Source organism: Tursiops truncatus, chromosome 5 (genome assembly GCF_011762595.2).
Source record: "Tursiops truncatus isolate mTurTru1 chromosome 5, mTurTru1.mat.Y, whole genome shotgun sequence".
Classification (NCBI taxonomy): Eukaryota; Metazoa; Chordata; class Mammalia; order Artiodactyla; family Delphinidae; genus Tursiops; species Tursiops truncatus.
In genome coordinates this window covers 27,001,921-27,018,034 of record NC_047038.1, presented here as the reverse complement: position 1 = coordinate 27,018,034, position 16,114 = coordinate 27,001,921, and the positions used below count along the sequence as shown (strand labels likewise).

The following is a 16,114-nucleotide window of genomic DNA, read 5'->3' as shown; positions in this document are numbered from 1 at the left end:
CCATCCTTATAGTATCATATAGAGTAGTTTCACTGCCCTAAAAATCCTCTTTGCTCTGCCTAGTCTCATTTCCTTTTAAGTTTACCTGGCAATTCAGCTGTTAAAAAAAAATTTATGGTCCGTCAATGCGCTCTGAATATCTTGAACTTCATTAATTTTACCAGAAATTGTGGTAGTTTTCCTGGTAAATATTTTGTAATCCATACTTAATAATAAAAGGGTTTCTCATGAATCCCTCTTAATATAAAATAAAACTGCTTAATAGTTTGTAGTCAAATTCCCACATGCATGCACTTCTGAAAACTCCCTCTCTTAACTGAATACCATTGCTCTACAATTCACTCTCTTCCAAAGGGGAGATAGTTAAAATTATACCCACTACTACACTGATCTCCAAGGTCAAGATCTCTGGGTAGTCTGTGTTCTTCTCTATCAGGTGTAGAAATAATACCTCATGGTTATATAATCATGGGGCTAAGTCATATTTATGCCTACTCCCAATATATAATGAAAGAAAAGTCATATCATCACAATAATATCTCTCAGTTAAAAGTGCAAGCAGCATTCTCTATTCACCAGTCAAAAGCATGAGACATATTTTGCTGTACAGACTGGAAGGCCGGGGCTGCAGTGGCATGAGTTCCTGGGTCAGCCAATGTGCTTGTCCCCGGGGCCCTGCCCTCAAGAAGGTCCTTTCTTGTCCAATGTCCTCCATAGACATAGCTGAGAGGGCCGCTGGGACCTGCCCTTTTAGGAGTTCACTTGCTTTAGGTGCCAGTATTCTGTTGGCACAATACAGGGGCCTGGCATTTGCTTTAGGGATTGAGCAATCACAGGGCCCCTAGTCTTAAACTCACTTAAAACTTTAGTTAACTGCTGGTATATATGGTTCCTGGGAATCCTGTTAGCTAGTAACTTATAGCAGAAATTTTATCAAACATTTGAACCCTGTCCCAGCCTTTGCTATTTCTGTCTTTTGGTAAAAGGAGTTGGGGCTCAGCAAGTTTCCCTAATTTTGGAAACTAGCAGTGATGGTAAGGCAGAGCTCACGTCTTCCTGGATCAGGCTGTATCACTGTCAGTGATGCTTTATGGTGAGAGAATTATTGCCCCTTCTATTTGGAAGAGGCCTAGAGGACCAAGCTGCCCACATTTTTTTCTTTAGCTCTTCCCACGAATATTATCTTCTGTGATTTCCCAATTCTTTGCCTTGGATAGAATTAGCTTTAGCTTGGAGTGGCAAATTCAACTTTTGCAATTCTACAGGGAAACAATTACCCAAACCTCCAAGGTCTTATAATCTCTGATTACAGGTGGAAAGACTTTCTTATCAAATTTGTAGGTTCTTCCCTTTTCCACTTTCAGATAGGAGCGTACCAAAAGTTGAAGAAAATGGGCAAAACAGCTTACTTCTTAACTTCCTGTTTTTTTTAAAAAAACAAGTACCTTAATGCTCTGAGAACCAAGAGACACTGATCGATAATTTAACCAGTTACTTGGCCACCACCAGTCAAGGACTGCCGCTTCTCAGCTATGGATTAAGGGGTCACCGTTGCCCTAACGCTCCCCCTCGCTCACTGAAAACACATGTTAGAGTGTGTCACTTGTAATACCCACCTCAATCAAATTCTGCTGGGCAGAAGTCCAAGCAGGAAACCCAGAAACAACAGATGTTCATGATAGCTATCCTCAAGTTCTTTGGTCTTTGATTGTGTTTTGTGTCCATTTATTTTTGTAACTTTTAATTCTCTCCATTCCTCTCTTTTCTCCTCTGTATTTCAGAGAAACTTGTATCTTTCAAGTGTTGTCTGTCTCCCTTCCTATTGAGAGACCTCTTGTCCTGTTAGTTTTCTTAGAGGCCATCATATTGTCTCTCTTTCCGTGGAATGAATAGACAAAGAAATGTCTTTAGAATCCAATGCCTGAATTCAAGTTCTGTTTTCATAGCTGCGTAACCTTGGACAGTCCTGGAAAACTCATTTAATTCCTCTAATCTCTTTTCACTGGAAAATGGTTGAATAATATATGTTACGCCTTCCTTTCAGGTCTAAGTATAGGACTTGTCAGATATGCATCATACATGAAAGAAGTTTATAAGGTGCAAATTTTTCTAAAATTCCAATTCTATTGCTAAAATAATTGTATTATTACTGTTTATTATTTAGTTCTTACCACCCTGAAATGCATGCAGTGCTATTTCATCTCTTCCTGTACCTCCCACTTAATACTTTTTTCCTTATAACTTTAAGATAAGGTGCATTTATTTGAACAGTTCTCCCTATTCTATTCTACCTTCTCCATTCATTCTTAGCCCTGGAAGTTGGCCCAGCTTTTCCTTTCTCACCTTTGTCATGACATGCCCTTGGGCAGATTATAGAGATATACCTCTTTTCATCACTAAGGTTACACACAATTTTCTTTTATCAAGACAATGGTTTGGCCTCGTTTTCTTAACACTGAAAACATTTTCCTGACCACACATTAGAGTCAGGTGATTTCTTAAGCCTTCTCCAGCGTGTCCTTCCTGTCCCTTATACCAGCTATCTCCTCTCCCTGTTTTTAAATGAGAAGCACTTGGCAAATACTTAACCCCATTTGCTCCTCGCCAGGCTTCCATTTCATCTTTGAAGCCCTGGATGTAAGTCCCAGACCCATCTGCAACGTTTCCTGGAACAACATCTTTTTAAATCAGATTGCAACATCTTCTTTATCCACAGTCTCTCCTTGAAGAAAATAACCAGCATTTGTATCCTTGGCTTGCTGAGTGGAGTAAGAACAAAGTTTTCCCAGCATCCCTCTTTTTTTTTTCCTCTTGATACAGTTCCCAGAATAAATACTGTCTCTTAGTGAAAGCTTTTGGATGAGAATCTAGGTCTTAGGGCTTCTGGACTAGATTTCTTTCTTATTCAGAACTATGAGCTGGTTTATATTTAAACATAAGTGAAGGCTGAGGCCTTAATGAGTTGAGAAACATTTTGGCGTGCCCAGAAAACAGTGACCAAGTTCATGGAAATATCTACTTTTAAAAAAATTGAAGGAAGATTTTGTGACCAAACAGGTCATTCTATATAACAAGATATAAATTGTAGTCAGAGTAGCAGTAATTTCCTTTTGGGTAGGGGTTCCTGGAGATTCCAAGAAGACATCATGAAACATCTGAGTGAAATGTATTACTAGTGACGTTTGGTCTGTCCTGGCACTAACTGTTTACTTGATCTGAGTTGTAGGAGGAACAGACGCCTTTGCATATTGCCTCTCGCCTGGGTAAGACAGAAATTGTTCAGCTGCTTCTACAACATATGGCTCACCCAGATGCGGCCACTACAAATGGGTACACACCACTGCACATCTCTGCCAGGGAAGGCCAGGTAGACGTGGCATCAGTCCTGCTGGAAGCAGGAGCCGCCCACTCCTTAGCTACCAAGGTAAGAGGAATGGTTTCATGCTGGCATGGACCAGGAGCAATCCCAAATCATAGAGTGTCAAGAAGGGTAGATCTCCTGTAGGCCTCCGACTTCTTCCTCTTTGAATATTTTAGATTCATTTTCTAAATGACCAAGGGGGGTTGTGAGATTGCATATATCTTCAAAAGGAGGGCTGGATTCTCTTCTTCTAATTAATGCCGGTGTTGTTTCTAGAACTTTATTATTATTATTATGACTTGGCCACGCTGTGTGGCTTGTGGGATCTTAGTTCCCTGACCAGGGATCGAACCCGGGCCCCTTACAGTGGAAGCACGGAGTCCTAACCACTGGACCACCAGGGAATTCCCTCTATAAATTTAATTAAGATGATTTCCATAAAGCAAGTGTTATTTTCTCTTTACTTTCCATGATAAAAATCTATAATATATTCCCATGAATATATTATAGAAAAAAATACAATTCCCAAATACATTGAGCTAGTATTACTACTGAGGAAGATAATGTTGCGTTAGATTGGCAATACTGTATTTGCTGAGTTTTAGTACCACCTAGAAATTCACTTCACATAATCTTGCATTTTTCCATCCCTGGTGTCAGCTATTATGCCCTTTCTGCTCCCTACACTTTACCAGCTACACGGTGTCTAAACAGAACTGGGCTGAGAGTCACACTTTATTAGTTGTATTAGTTGTCATCTAACAAAGAATTTGACTTATGTTCAAAGTTTTGAACTAGGGCAGAGTAATTTTATCTCCACTTGATAGATTATATTTGCGATCCCCTCTTTGGATATGACTTAGAATAAAACACGAACACAGCTAATTGGAGCAAAAGAAATTGGACTAGTACAGAAGAGAAGAAGAACGAGACAGATTACAGCCTACAACAAGTGAATTATTCACAGGGCAAAATAATTCCCACAAATACAACAGTGATTCAGATTACTAAGGAACGGGCACAAATACTGCATCTGGGGGAGAAGGGAGTTTGCAAGTACTAACTGAAGTACTGTGGTGGCATCTGTCCTCTGAGAGGTAGGAGCAGCCTGCTTGCTGTTACGACTTACCTGGTTGCCTATGGCTGTAAAACATGCTTTGATGTAAGAAGTTGGTAATTATTCAAATGCTGAAATCAGAAGGGTTGAAAGGATTTTTAAAATCTTTTTTTTAAAAACATCATAAACTAAACAACAAACATAGAGTTGATCCTTAAACAATGAGAGGGTTAGGGGCGCCCACCCTTCACACAGTTGAAAATCCTCATATATAGTCATGATAAAACAACCACGATCATTCTAAAACATTAAACATAATTTTGGTAAAGAAAAAAAAAAAAAAAAAGAAAATCCTCATATAACTTATAGTCTGTCCTCATATCCACAGTTCTTCTGTATCTTGGGTTCTTCATATCCATGGTTCCACATCCTTGGATTCAACTAACTGCAGACTGTGTAGTACTGTATTATTTCCTATTGAAAAAAATCCACATATAAATGGACCTTCACAATTCAAACCTGTGTTCAAGGGGCAACTGTGTAATAATAATAATAATAGTAATAATAACCCAAGAGAGACTGGGTGATTGTCTCATCAGATGAAGGTGATAAATAAATGAAATTTAGATATATAAAATACAGAAATAGAGAATAAAACATAATCCCTTGTCTTCTGAAGATTTTTAGAATTAAAAATATATCTAAAGCAATAGTAAATTAGGACAGTTAAATGGAAGAAACTATTAAGCAAAACAGTTCCACAGTGGAACTGACTGGGGTTTTGAAGGGTAGTTGACTCATCATCAGTAAAGCTATTTCAGTGTTGATAAATATCAGAGGGTAAATGAAATCCTGATGAGATTAACATAGGGGAAGAAGGAAGACATGTGATTCAAGAGATGCTTCCCGACCTCTATTTTGTGATTCTACAGTAAAGATTCTATGTAGTTTTGTCTAATAATAGTTTCCAAATTTATAAAGGGGCTGGACCGCTATTCCAGCAAGACTTTAAGGATAAGGAGTTTATTTTTTCTTTCTTACCACATGGCTTGTCTCAGGGAACTCGACTTCATCCTGAGTGTCACTCCGGTCATTGTGTGGATTGAGTTAGAGGGAAGAGAGCATTAACAACAAATGTTGGCTTAAATGGACTTCCTATATTTGCCCCACACTTGGAAAAAGCAGATTTACTCTCCTCCAAGGACTTCTTAGTACCTAATGTTCAAAAAGAGCAAAAAGAAAAATGACATCTTAGCTAAAAATAATTTGTGTAGTGACACTGTGAAAAAGCAGTATTGCTTCTTGAGGAATATTCTGTATTCTGATGAAGGCTTAAATGGTCTGAAGGATAAGCCCTATCTTAGACCACTTAACCCAGGCATGTTTGCTGTGTGTGTTTTGCAAGCCCGGGTCAGCTTTAGAATTCTCCCACTCCCAATGTAGTGCCAGAAGAACATGTGATTAGACTGTCTGGCCAAGAGGATGGATTTGAGATCATGGTGTAGGAACTGTGCCATCCTTGAGATCTGAGTCCAGGGACCTAGCTGTATTTGTAACACACTGCTAATTACAGAGAGTGACATTGGTTAGGCACACAAGACATTGAATCTGTTCGTGTAAACGTGTAGGAGAGCAGCAGTTTAAAAGTTTGATGTTAATCAGCTCAACATCCTGCCAGAAGTAGAGTGTATTTTCCGAAAGGAATTGGTCTTATATAAAGTGTGGGTCTTTTGAGACAAGGGATAAAAGTCAGGACGAGAGGTGCTTTTCAAACGGTGAACTGTTTTTTTTCTGTCCACCATTTTATCTTGCTATTTCTGCAGAAAATGCAATCAGCTGAATCACAAATAATTTTTTTTTAATCATAGCTGCTGAAATACCCTAAACCTTAAATAAAGAAATTTGGAATTCAGGTATTATAAAAAGGATAGGAAAAATGAGAAAGCCTGGACAGGAGGTACTACTGTCTCAATCCTATTAATTTTAGAGGCAAGAAAAAGACAGGGTAGGTTTTTTTTTTTTCACTCACAAATCAGAGCCATTTTTCTGACACATAAATACCAAGCCTAGAACGTCAAATTTCAGTCTCTAAGCCCTCAAGATAAAATTTCTTTTGTTCAGTCTGTCAAGCCAAACTCTTGCTTGTTAAACTTTATTCTTTGTCCTAGTCCTTGTTTATGGCTAACATTTAACGCTCCCAGTATTTTTCCCAAATGGAGAATCAACATAAGTTTGCTTAATATGTTAACCAGTAAAAAAAGATTTTGTTAGCCGTCACAAAGAAAACTGCTACATTTTACTTTTGTTATTCACATTTTCAGAAGGGTTTCACACCCTTGCACGTAGCAGCCAAGTATGGAAGCCTGGATGTGGCAAAACTTCTCTTACAACGCCGTGCTGCTGCAGATTCTGCGGGGAAGGTAAAAGTTTTCAAGCATATATGTTTGTTATATAACTCGGTCAAGTTGGAAGCTTGGGAGATCTGCATTTCAAGATATTTTGCTCATTCTTCTTAAAGGAATATGAATGTAATGGATGAAACTATACCAAATAGATATGATGGCGGTGTCCATGACCTGCCCACATATACACTGATTCAGAAGGTGTTTAAAAGAGCTGTGCCTCAAATGTGTGTTCCTGTCACAACAGGGCCCAGAACTTCTCTATGTTAAGAAGAATTCTTGGAATGTTAACGTAATAATCCTTACATGGCATTTTAGACTTTTAATTATGGTGGAATCAAGATGCCCTGTGCTAACTGAAAGCTCAACGTATCATTTTCAGTTTTAGTTACGTTTCTAATAAGAAAATCATGAGGTATTTATTTTTATTTTTCCTATTGACTATATTAATTAATTAACATGGACTTAATCGATACCAGTTTCCTTGCATCCTGGCAGCTTCAGGGCAGCTAATGCTAATTTATTAATACTGAAACTTCAACACACCCATTACAGAATGGCCTTACCCCGCTCCATGTTGCTGCTCATTATGACAACCAGAAGGTGGCGCTGCTGTTACTGGAGAAGGGTGCTTCCCCTCATGCCACTGCCAAGGTGAGGACCACAGAAAGGATTTACAGACTGTAGGGTGTAACTCTAATCTGACTGGACATGGGAACTGTTTTTTAAGCACATGGTGCTGATATAACTGCAACCAGTCTTGGCAATAGTAGCTTTTGGTATTGTCCTTGTTTTTTTTTTCCCGACAGTTTGCTTCCACAGAGCCTTTTAAGATTTTTTTTTTTTTTTTTTTTTTTTTTGTTGCGGTACGCGGGCCTCTCACTTTTGTGGCCTCTCCCGTTGCGGAGCACAGGCTCCAGACGCGCAGGCTCAGCGGCCATGGCTCACGGGCCCAGCCACTCCGCGGCACGTGGGATCCTCCCAGACCGGGGCACGAACCCGTGTCCTCTGCATCGGCAGGCGGACTCTCAACCACTGCGCCACCAGGGAAGCCCAAAGCCTTTTAAGATTTTTTACAAGTTAGTAAATACTAAGGGGACGTGCCCAGGAACCAATAAAGATGACTCTGATTGCCAACACTCAGTGTTTTAGGCACACAAGTATGAGTTTTGAGAAATTAAACGTAAGAAAGGCAGTTCAGGTTTTCCCTTCTCTCGTATAAACAGAATGTCGTGATACACCTACCCTTTTATTCACTCATTCCTTCTGACTTCAAATTTTTCACTGTGCTCTGTATGAAAGACTTTTTGTTTTTTACATGTTTCATTCGTGTTAACTATAGCATACATCCTTCCAAGTTCCTAGGCTAGAAATGCATTTTGGGGGTATGTGTAGCACCAACTCATAAAATAGCTCCAACTAAGACTTGAACCTTTGGACAGAGTGTTTCCCACCATTTGAGCTGCCTCTTTATTACGCTGAAAATATACATAAATGTCATATAACAGATAAAGTCATCACTGTATCTTTCATTTATTCATTCAGTAAATATATATTGAGAAGATGTCATAGTTTATTTAAAAAGAAAAATATTTCTTGTGGTGGGAAAATATCCATGCTATGTTAGATGACATAATAAAGCAGCAACTATTACCACTTACATGCCAAACACTGTGCCTAGCATTTTACATGCAATATCTCATTTAATCTCATAATAATCCCATGAGATTGGTATTATAATGATTTCTATTCTATAGATGAGGAAGTGAGATTTAAATAGGTTACTTTGTACGTCCAAAGTCACATGACTACTAATTGACAGAGCTAGGATTTGACCTCAGACAATCTTGACTTTAGAGGCAGCACTCTTAACCACTAGGTCTACTGCGTCCCAAAGCAGTAGAGGAGAATTATTCCACTTCTATTATATAACTATGTACATATATGCTCACATGTCTATTTAAATTATACACATTATACATATATAATAAAATAGAATATTCTATGTGAAAGTATATTTTGTATATAAACAAATTATATATAATAAACTATTATATATGTATAACTTTGTACCCATACCTATATATAGATCTATATATGTATGTATATATACACACATATACATATTTTATTGCTACAAATATATGGCTTATAATAAAATATTTAAACTGTTAAAAGAGCAGGACAAATTTTTTTATTGCACATACCATCCTTATTTCTTTATAACCCTTTCTCTGTAATCTCATCAATCATGTATTTGTTTTATGTCTTTCTTCCTACTAGATTATAAACTACTTGAGGACATTAATCATGTTATATTCATATTTGCATATCTCTGAGGTATCTCATTCAGTATTATGTGGGTTCTCAATAAATTTGAAGGAAGAATGAAGACTGAGCGACTATTCCAATGGAATAAAAAAAAATATGCTCATTTAACATGCCAGTATTTTTTTTCATTAACTTTCTAGGCTGACCATTTTGAACAAAGATATGACTTTATCAACACCCAATACAACACATGTATATAAAGAAGGGATTGTAGTAAAACTATAAAACACGTGTTCTCCTCCCACAATGGGCTCTCAATGTACCAGGGAGAAAAGACCTAACTTATAAAATAACGTGTATGGTTCTTCCAAAGAGACAAATGTGCCCATGATCTCCAGCCTCTATAGAGTGTGGTCCTTACTCTTTGGCACACGTGAACAAAGTCCAGATCACTAGGGAGAGCATCCTCTACTCCAGGGTCCACAGAGGGGGGCTTCAGGAGGCTCCTCTAGTGTCTTCCACTCATCTGACCTCGCCTGTCAATCAGCATGAGTCCTGTAGCTCGGGGGCCGCTCCGAGAAGCTGCCAGTTGGTTGGACCCCACCCCTAACTCCACTTTTGACACGCTATTCACTACAGTTCCCCACCCCACCTCTCAACACACGTGGTCCCTTGGACCCTAGAACCTCTTTGCTTCTTTCTACCAAAATCCGGAATCTTTTCTTAGTCTTCATCGGGTTTTGCTGTTGTTATTGTTATTTGGTTCCAAAAACTTTGACTCTACGTGGAGTTAGGAGGGTTCTTCAGACTTGCAGGTTGAGTATCTGCTGGTCAGTCAGACCTCTTATATTACTAAAAATTTGACACTCTCTTTGATGATCTCTTATGTTGTTATGTTAAAACCTCCCTGTCCTTCTCCACGTAGGTCTCTGACTTTACCTAAACTTGGTAGGTTTACTGATTCTTTGCTTAGCCTTGGTAAAGCCTGTGCTGCAGAAATAGGGGGAGGTGGGGCTGAAGAAAGCCCACCGTAGCCAAAAAAGTGTTTAAACTTATAGGTTCCACAAAAATCTATGTGCCCTTTTATTCAACAGAGCCCACGGTCCAAGTGCAATGTTCTAGAGGACGTGGAACATCAAGGACCTATGAAAGGACTTCCAAGAAGAGCTGCTGAATTTCTTGAGCAGCTTAGAGGGAAATATTCATCTGAACTGAAAGATGCTTATTTTGGCTTGGAGAAAGGAAGACAGAGTAGATAGATAATGTAGGGACGTTTGAAGATCAAGGTTTCATGACAACACATAAGGGCATTTAAATTCTCAAAACTCCTTTGTATTTTTTTGGTACCCTTTGCAGTTAGACTTCAGGAATCCCCATGACCTAAAATTCTTCTTAGAGTTTCAAAAGAAGCCCTTGATCAACATGCAGTCTTTCCCTTCAGCATGCCACAGGCAGTGGCAAAGCCACTGCTTTTCATTTCTATCACGCATTTTTCATGGAAAATTCTACCTGACTTGATAAAGAAAAGGAAAGGAAACAATACAGGTTCCAGACTTACACTTGTTCCAGGGTTTTGTTTGTTTGTTCTTTTAACTAAGTATGGGGTTTAAAGTTTGGCTGTTGTAAACGAAGTATGAGTTCCTCTGGTCCTCTCCACAAACTCCCACATAAAACTAGTAGCCTCTTATTGCTACTTTTGAGCAGTTTGTAGAGATGAAGGGGGGGATCCAGGATTTTAACTGACCACCTAATAGGATTAATTAATTAATTAACCTAATAGGATTAATAGAAGCCTATTTTATTAATATCTTTTTCACCAGAATGCAGCCCCTTAAGGACAGGGATCAGGTCTTATCCACCTCTATATCCCCACACCTAGCACACTGACCAGCACACGCTAGGTACCTACTAAATAGCTGTTGAATGAGTAAAAAGTACACATTAGTAGGAATGTTATAACAAGACCATAGAAATCCATTTTATTCTCTTCTATTAAAACCATGTGTGAAATGTAGTATTCAGTTCCAGGCAGCACAATTCAAGAGCTATATCGACAAACTAGCATCAGTCCAGAGCAGGTCATCCTTCATGGAGAGAGCTCTAGAAATGGGGCTTCTGTCAGGAATAGTTGAAGGAATGGGAGATTTAGCCTGGAAAACTGAAGACTAAAGGGAGATATGAAAACCATCACCAGGTATTTAAAGGACGGTCACATAGAAGAGGAATCTGGTTTATTGCTCTTCAGGGGCAGCATTATGAGGGGGAGATTTTAAGCTTTGGGGCATTTGTGTCTATATCTGTCTTACATGTAAGTAGAATGGGGTGCCTTGTGACATGGGTTGCAAAGATTTGGATGTTGTTGGATGGAAACTTACGATGGGCAAGAATTTGGATTTAGTATAAACGCACTTTTAACTTTTCTGTTGATTAGAGATTCTTATTTCCTTCAGACATATATCATGGCAATTGCTAAGCTTACAAATTACATGAGTTTTATCTTTACTTTTTTAGAATGGCTATACTCCTTTACATATTGCTGCCAAGAAGAATCAAATGCAGATAGCTTCCACACTCCTGAACTATGGAGCAGAGACGAACATTGTGACAAAGCAAGGAGTCACTCCACTCCATCTGGCCTCGCAAGAGGGGCACACAGATATGGTCACCTTGCTTCTGGATAAGGGAGCAAATATCCACATGTCAACCAAGGTATTCCGGTTTTGCCTCTTGCTTTAGTGAAGAGTCTTCTGAATGAATGTAAATAGAAACCAATCTAAGATCATTTGGAACAAAAAGGGGGCAGGTTTGAAAGAGAAACAAGAATATCTCATAGAATTCAAGTGTAGCAAAGGAGTCAAGCCTCATGAGGGACCGGAAGATCACAAGGAAGCAGGAGTGAGGCTCACAGACTCTGCCTGTAGGGCTGCATGTTTGTATCTTGACTTTTCCCGACAAGTCAGTTTCATTTGCCTCTCTCTGTGGATCTGCTTCCTGTGCGTCTCTGTGTATGTGACCAAAGAGGCTACCCTATAGCTGCCAATAGTCAGCATCGCTGCAATTCAAGCAGTCAGTCCAGATTGCCATGGTACCTGCTGGTCCTAATTCCAAATTCCAGAGAGGGAGAGAGGTGGCAGTTTCATCTGGGTTCCGGCCCAAGCAATTGCTTCGAAGCTGCTGGTCTGTGCCCATGACCTAAGTCATTTTCAGCTGGGCTGAGCTTCCGAGGCACCTGTTGGTTGGGAGCAGGGAACTCAGTAAAATAAAGATTTCTGAGCCAGCTTCAGTTGAGCCTAGCTCGGCTGGTTGTTGTGGAGGTGGTCAGATAAAGCACGTCTCCAGAGAATAGCCTTTGTGGACAGCATATTAGCTCTAATAGAGTAATAGTTAGGGACATATCAGAAAAAGAGATTATTCAAATATTTAGATTTTTACAAGTACATGTCAGTCTCTCTCCATATATAGCTATGCCCCTATCTTATCTATACCTATCTATATCTGTATCTGTATCTATATATTTATATCTATATATACTTCTGTGTACTCCACTGGAGCCAGCTGCTGAGAAACAAAAAATTGGAGCCTGTATTTATAAGTTAGCTCATCAGTTAGATCTCCTAATACTTTTTTGTAACACGTGGTGTGGGTTTAGTGAAAATTAAGTTTCTTAGGATTTTCCACAAATATACAAATAAGATGTTTTCCACATCTCACTGTTGAATTAATTAGTACTTTTGGAGACTCAGTTGTAAGTTGGTCTTAATAACATTTGTAAATGGGTCGTGTAGCTTATGTCCTTTAGAAAGAGCTGTGAAAAAGACAGGCCTGTCTTGAATGCCTCTAGAGCCCTATTCTGTGTCTTTATCACTCAGAAGTGTTCCAGTACATCCCTTGCCCTTCCGCACTTCTCTCTTCTCTATCGAAAGGCCTCTGAGATCCTTTTTTAAAGCATGGTGATACTAATTACACGGTTAGCCCTCCAAAAGATATTTGCATTTTAACAAGAATGAACATGATGAAGCCTTATGGTGAAATTCAGTGTGTCAGACAGTCATTAAAGTCCCGGGCATGGATTTCCTTGTGGTCGTTAAAATCATGCCTCTCAGGTGGTCTTTTACCCCACTGGGGATAGTCTCACCATGAAACCAATAGTAGAATATTTCATTTAACATCAGTATACAAATGAGTCATGTAAGTGTTTATTGTCCATTAAAAACAAATCTTCGTTAAAAAATAAACACAAGAAATCCATAAACAAATCAGGCAAAATTTTGAGTAGAATGGAAATTCTAGACATTTCATGAAACTGATCACACAGTGCTTCTGATGGTGTAATTTTTAATTCATAAAAATTATAGATACATATCTGGAATCAGTTCACTATGTTCTCCCTGATAGTATTCTTCTAAACATATTACTTCCTTTGAGAGAATTTTAGCAGTCAATCAGCAAATATTTAATGAGTATTTTTGAATATTTTCTCCACTCAGCAATGGAGAAAAATATTCAATTTGAATCACAAAGTATTTATGTTATCTTTATAACAATGATTTCAACATTGGGTGGTGTCTTAAAGACAAAGGCATGATGTACTGATATTTGCTACTAGAGTAAAATGTTAGTAAATATGTTAAGATATATCTGAATAACAATATAATATATAAAAATATAACCCTGGCTTTTGGTTGGTATTATTTATAATTATACATTATAATAATTAATAAATAAGTTATATAGGAAATAAATAAATTATAAGATAATGCAACCGTGAAAGTATCTCAGGTAATAAGCAAAACCAATAATAAATTCTCCTGTTTTTGTAAATTACATATATTCTTTTTCTACTTAAGACCAGCTAAAATCAGTAATTTCATATTCTCTAAATGATTATTTCTTAGTAAGAACCGTAATATAGAAATGATATTACATTCCTTATCCAATCACTATGTAATAATAAAATAAAACCGACTGTAGAGTCCACCGGTACATCTTAGGAAATAAATTACTTTTTTTGAAAAGAACTCCTTCAACATCTTCTATTTTCTTAATTTATTAGGAAGGTTTACATAATTTGATTTAGGTATGCAAGCTTACCATAATAAACTATAGAGGATTTTCATACTGGTTGTTAGTTTGCAATCTTATACTGTAGAAAATCCATTCTGCAAAGTCATGTAGAAAACAGCACATATATTTGAAAGGCCATTAAAGATGCCTTTGAGATATTTGATGATCACTTCAATAACATTTTTAAAAGACCAATGATCTCAAAGGAGAAATATTTTTATGTTTGCTATTTTAATATGGAGAAAAACAACATGAAGAATAATCTTCTGTTTTGTCCTAATATTCATACTGTTTACACTTTAGGACTGTATACTATTTGTTTAGAAGTGATAACATTTTAATGCAAAAGAGTGCATATTCCACCTCATCCTCATGTTTTATGAAACTCAAAGTTGAGCTCCAGAATTCCTTGGTGGTCCAGTGGTTAGGACTCAGAGCTTTCACTGCCAAGGGCCTGGGTCCGATCCCTCGTTGGAGAACTAAGATCCCACACACTGCACGGCACAGCCAAAAAAAAAAAAAGGAAAAACAAAAGCTGAGCTCAGCCAGCACTGTAAGAATCAAAAAGCCTTGGACTCTTAAATATAAAGCCCTTTCTCTAGTTGGAGAACTTTTTCTTTCTCTGTAAATATCACTTCGATTTTTTAAAGGTCAGAGAACTTGTCAGTTTATAGAAGTAAAGCAGGCCTGCAAAGCCATGGTTAAGAGGGATGGTCAACTTTAATTGGATGTGAATTGGGGGAGAGGGGGTGCCAACTCAGAACAAGTAAGATACCTCAGTATACAGATGCAGGATGTACAGGTAGAGGATAAATATACTAGGTATTTGAACAATACAGCAGGAGAGAAACATACGGCATGAATATACTGTTAGCTGGAATATAAGCTCTAAAAGGGCAGAAGCTTTTATTCACTGATATATTCGAGTGCCTAGAACACTTCCTGGCATGTGAAAGGTACTCAAAAAACACTAGTTAAACATACAAATGACTTAGGTTTTAAAGATACTCTTTAAATTTCAATTTTGCTTGATGGGAGATACTTGCATATGTAGTAACGCTGCCAGACTGTGGCATTGACTGAATGAACCACTTTTCCCTCCTCCTTTCTCTATTCTTTCATCTTTTATTAATTCTTAACTGTACTTTAATTGCATATTCAAATAATTAAAATAATTACTTGATGTATGTGTGCCAGGACATGTACATAAAACTGGCCAAATTTATGGGGCAATATATAAATGATGGGGTCACTATTTAGCACTTAGCGGAACCCCCAAAATAATGTACTATCTTTGGAGATGCTGGAGAAAATTATTCTGAACTCATTTCCTGTAACTCTGGACATCTTTTTCATTGATGTGATGTTTGATTGATGAAAATATAAATTATTGCTGTGGTTATAATGTAGAAGTAGTAACCGGTTGGTCCATTATTTAAGGAAATAAATTGATTCAACAGGAGGCACAGATGGGTTTGAAATAAATGTTGTTTGGAAGCTTACTAGCTGAGTTATTTTAAAGGCTCACATCATAATATAAGTACACAGTATAGAAAATGTAATTTGAAGAAAGTGTTGAGTAACTTAGAGAGTATGTCTTAGATGGAAAGTCATATTAACTTGGAGGGTTTGTCTTAGATATCAGAAAATGCAGTTTCTAGAGAGAGGCTGTGAACTTTTCAGGATTTTTCAAGACATAGTATTATAGATGATACAATGTATTTTCTTCTTCAATTGTACCCCCTTTGCTTCCCTTCTCTCTATAGAGTGGACTCACATCCTTACACCTTGCAGCCCAGGAAGATAAAGTGAATGTTGCTGATATTCTCACCAAGCATGGGGCTGACAAGGATGCTCACACAAAGGTAAAGCGAGTCACTGTAATATTGTGACAGGTTCTGCCTTGGATTATTCCCAGTAGCCCCCATTCAGGTCACCACAAGTCCAAGTTCCCCCTCC

At 38.0% G+C, this 16,114-nt stretch overlaps 1 protein-coding gene across 18 annotated transcripts in view; it reads left to right on the top strand.

The window, feature by feature from the left end:
* Positions 1 to 16,114, top strand: part of ANK2 (ankyrin 2) — a 689,834-nt gene that overhangs the window by 565,370 nt on the left and 108,350 nt on the right. For 14 of the 18 annotated variants that reach the window (XM_073804958.1, XM_073804947.1, XM_033856740.2 and 11 more), the window contains 5 exons: positions 3,227 to 3,424; positions 6,740 to 6,838; positions 7,376 to 7,474; positions 11,603 to 11,800; positions 15,922 to 16,020. In XM_073804958.1, coding sequence (XP_073661059.1) covers positions 3,227 to 3,424; positions 6,740 to 6,838; positions 7,376 to 7,474; positions 11,603 to 11,800; positions 15,922 to 16,020 — 693 coding nt within the window. The remainder of the gene's footprint in view (positions 1 to 3,226; positions 3,425 to 6,739; positions 6,839 to 7,375; positions 7,475 to 11,602; positions 11,801 to 15,921; positions 16,021 to 16,114) is intronic. The other 4 variants (XM_073804951.1, XM_073804949.1, XM_073804956.1 and 1 more) reach the window with 1 other exon arrangement.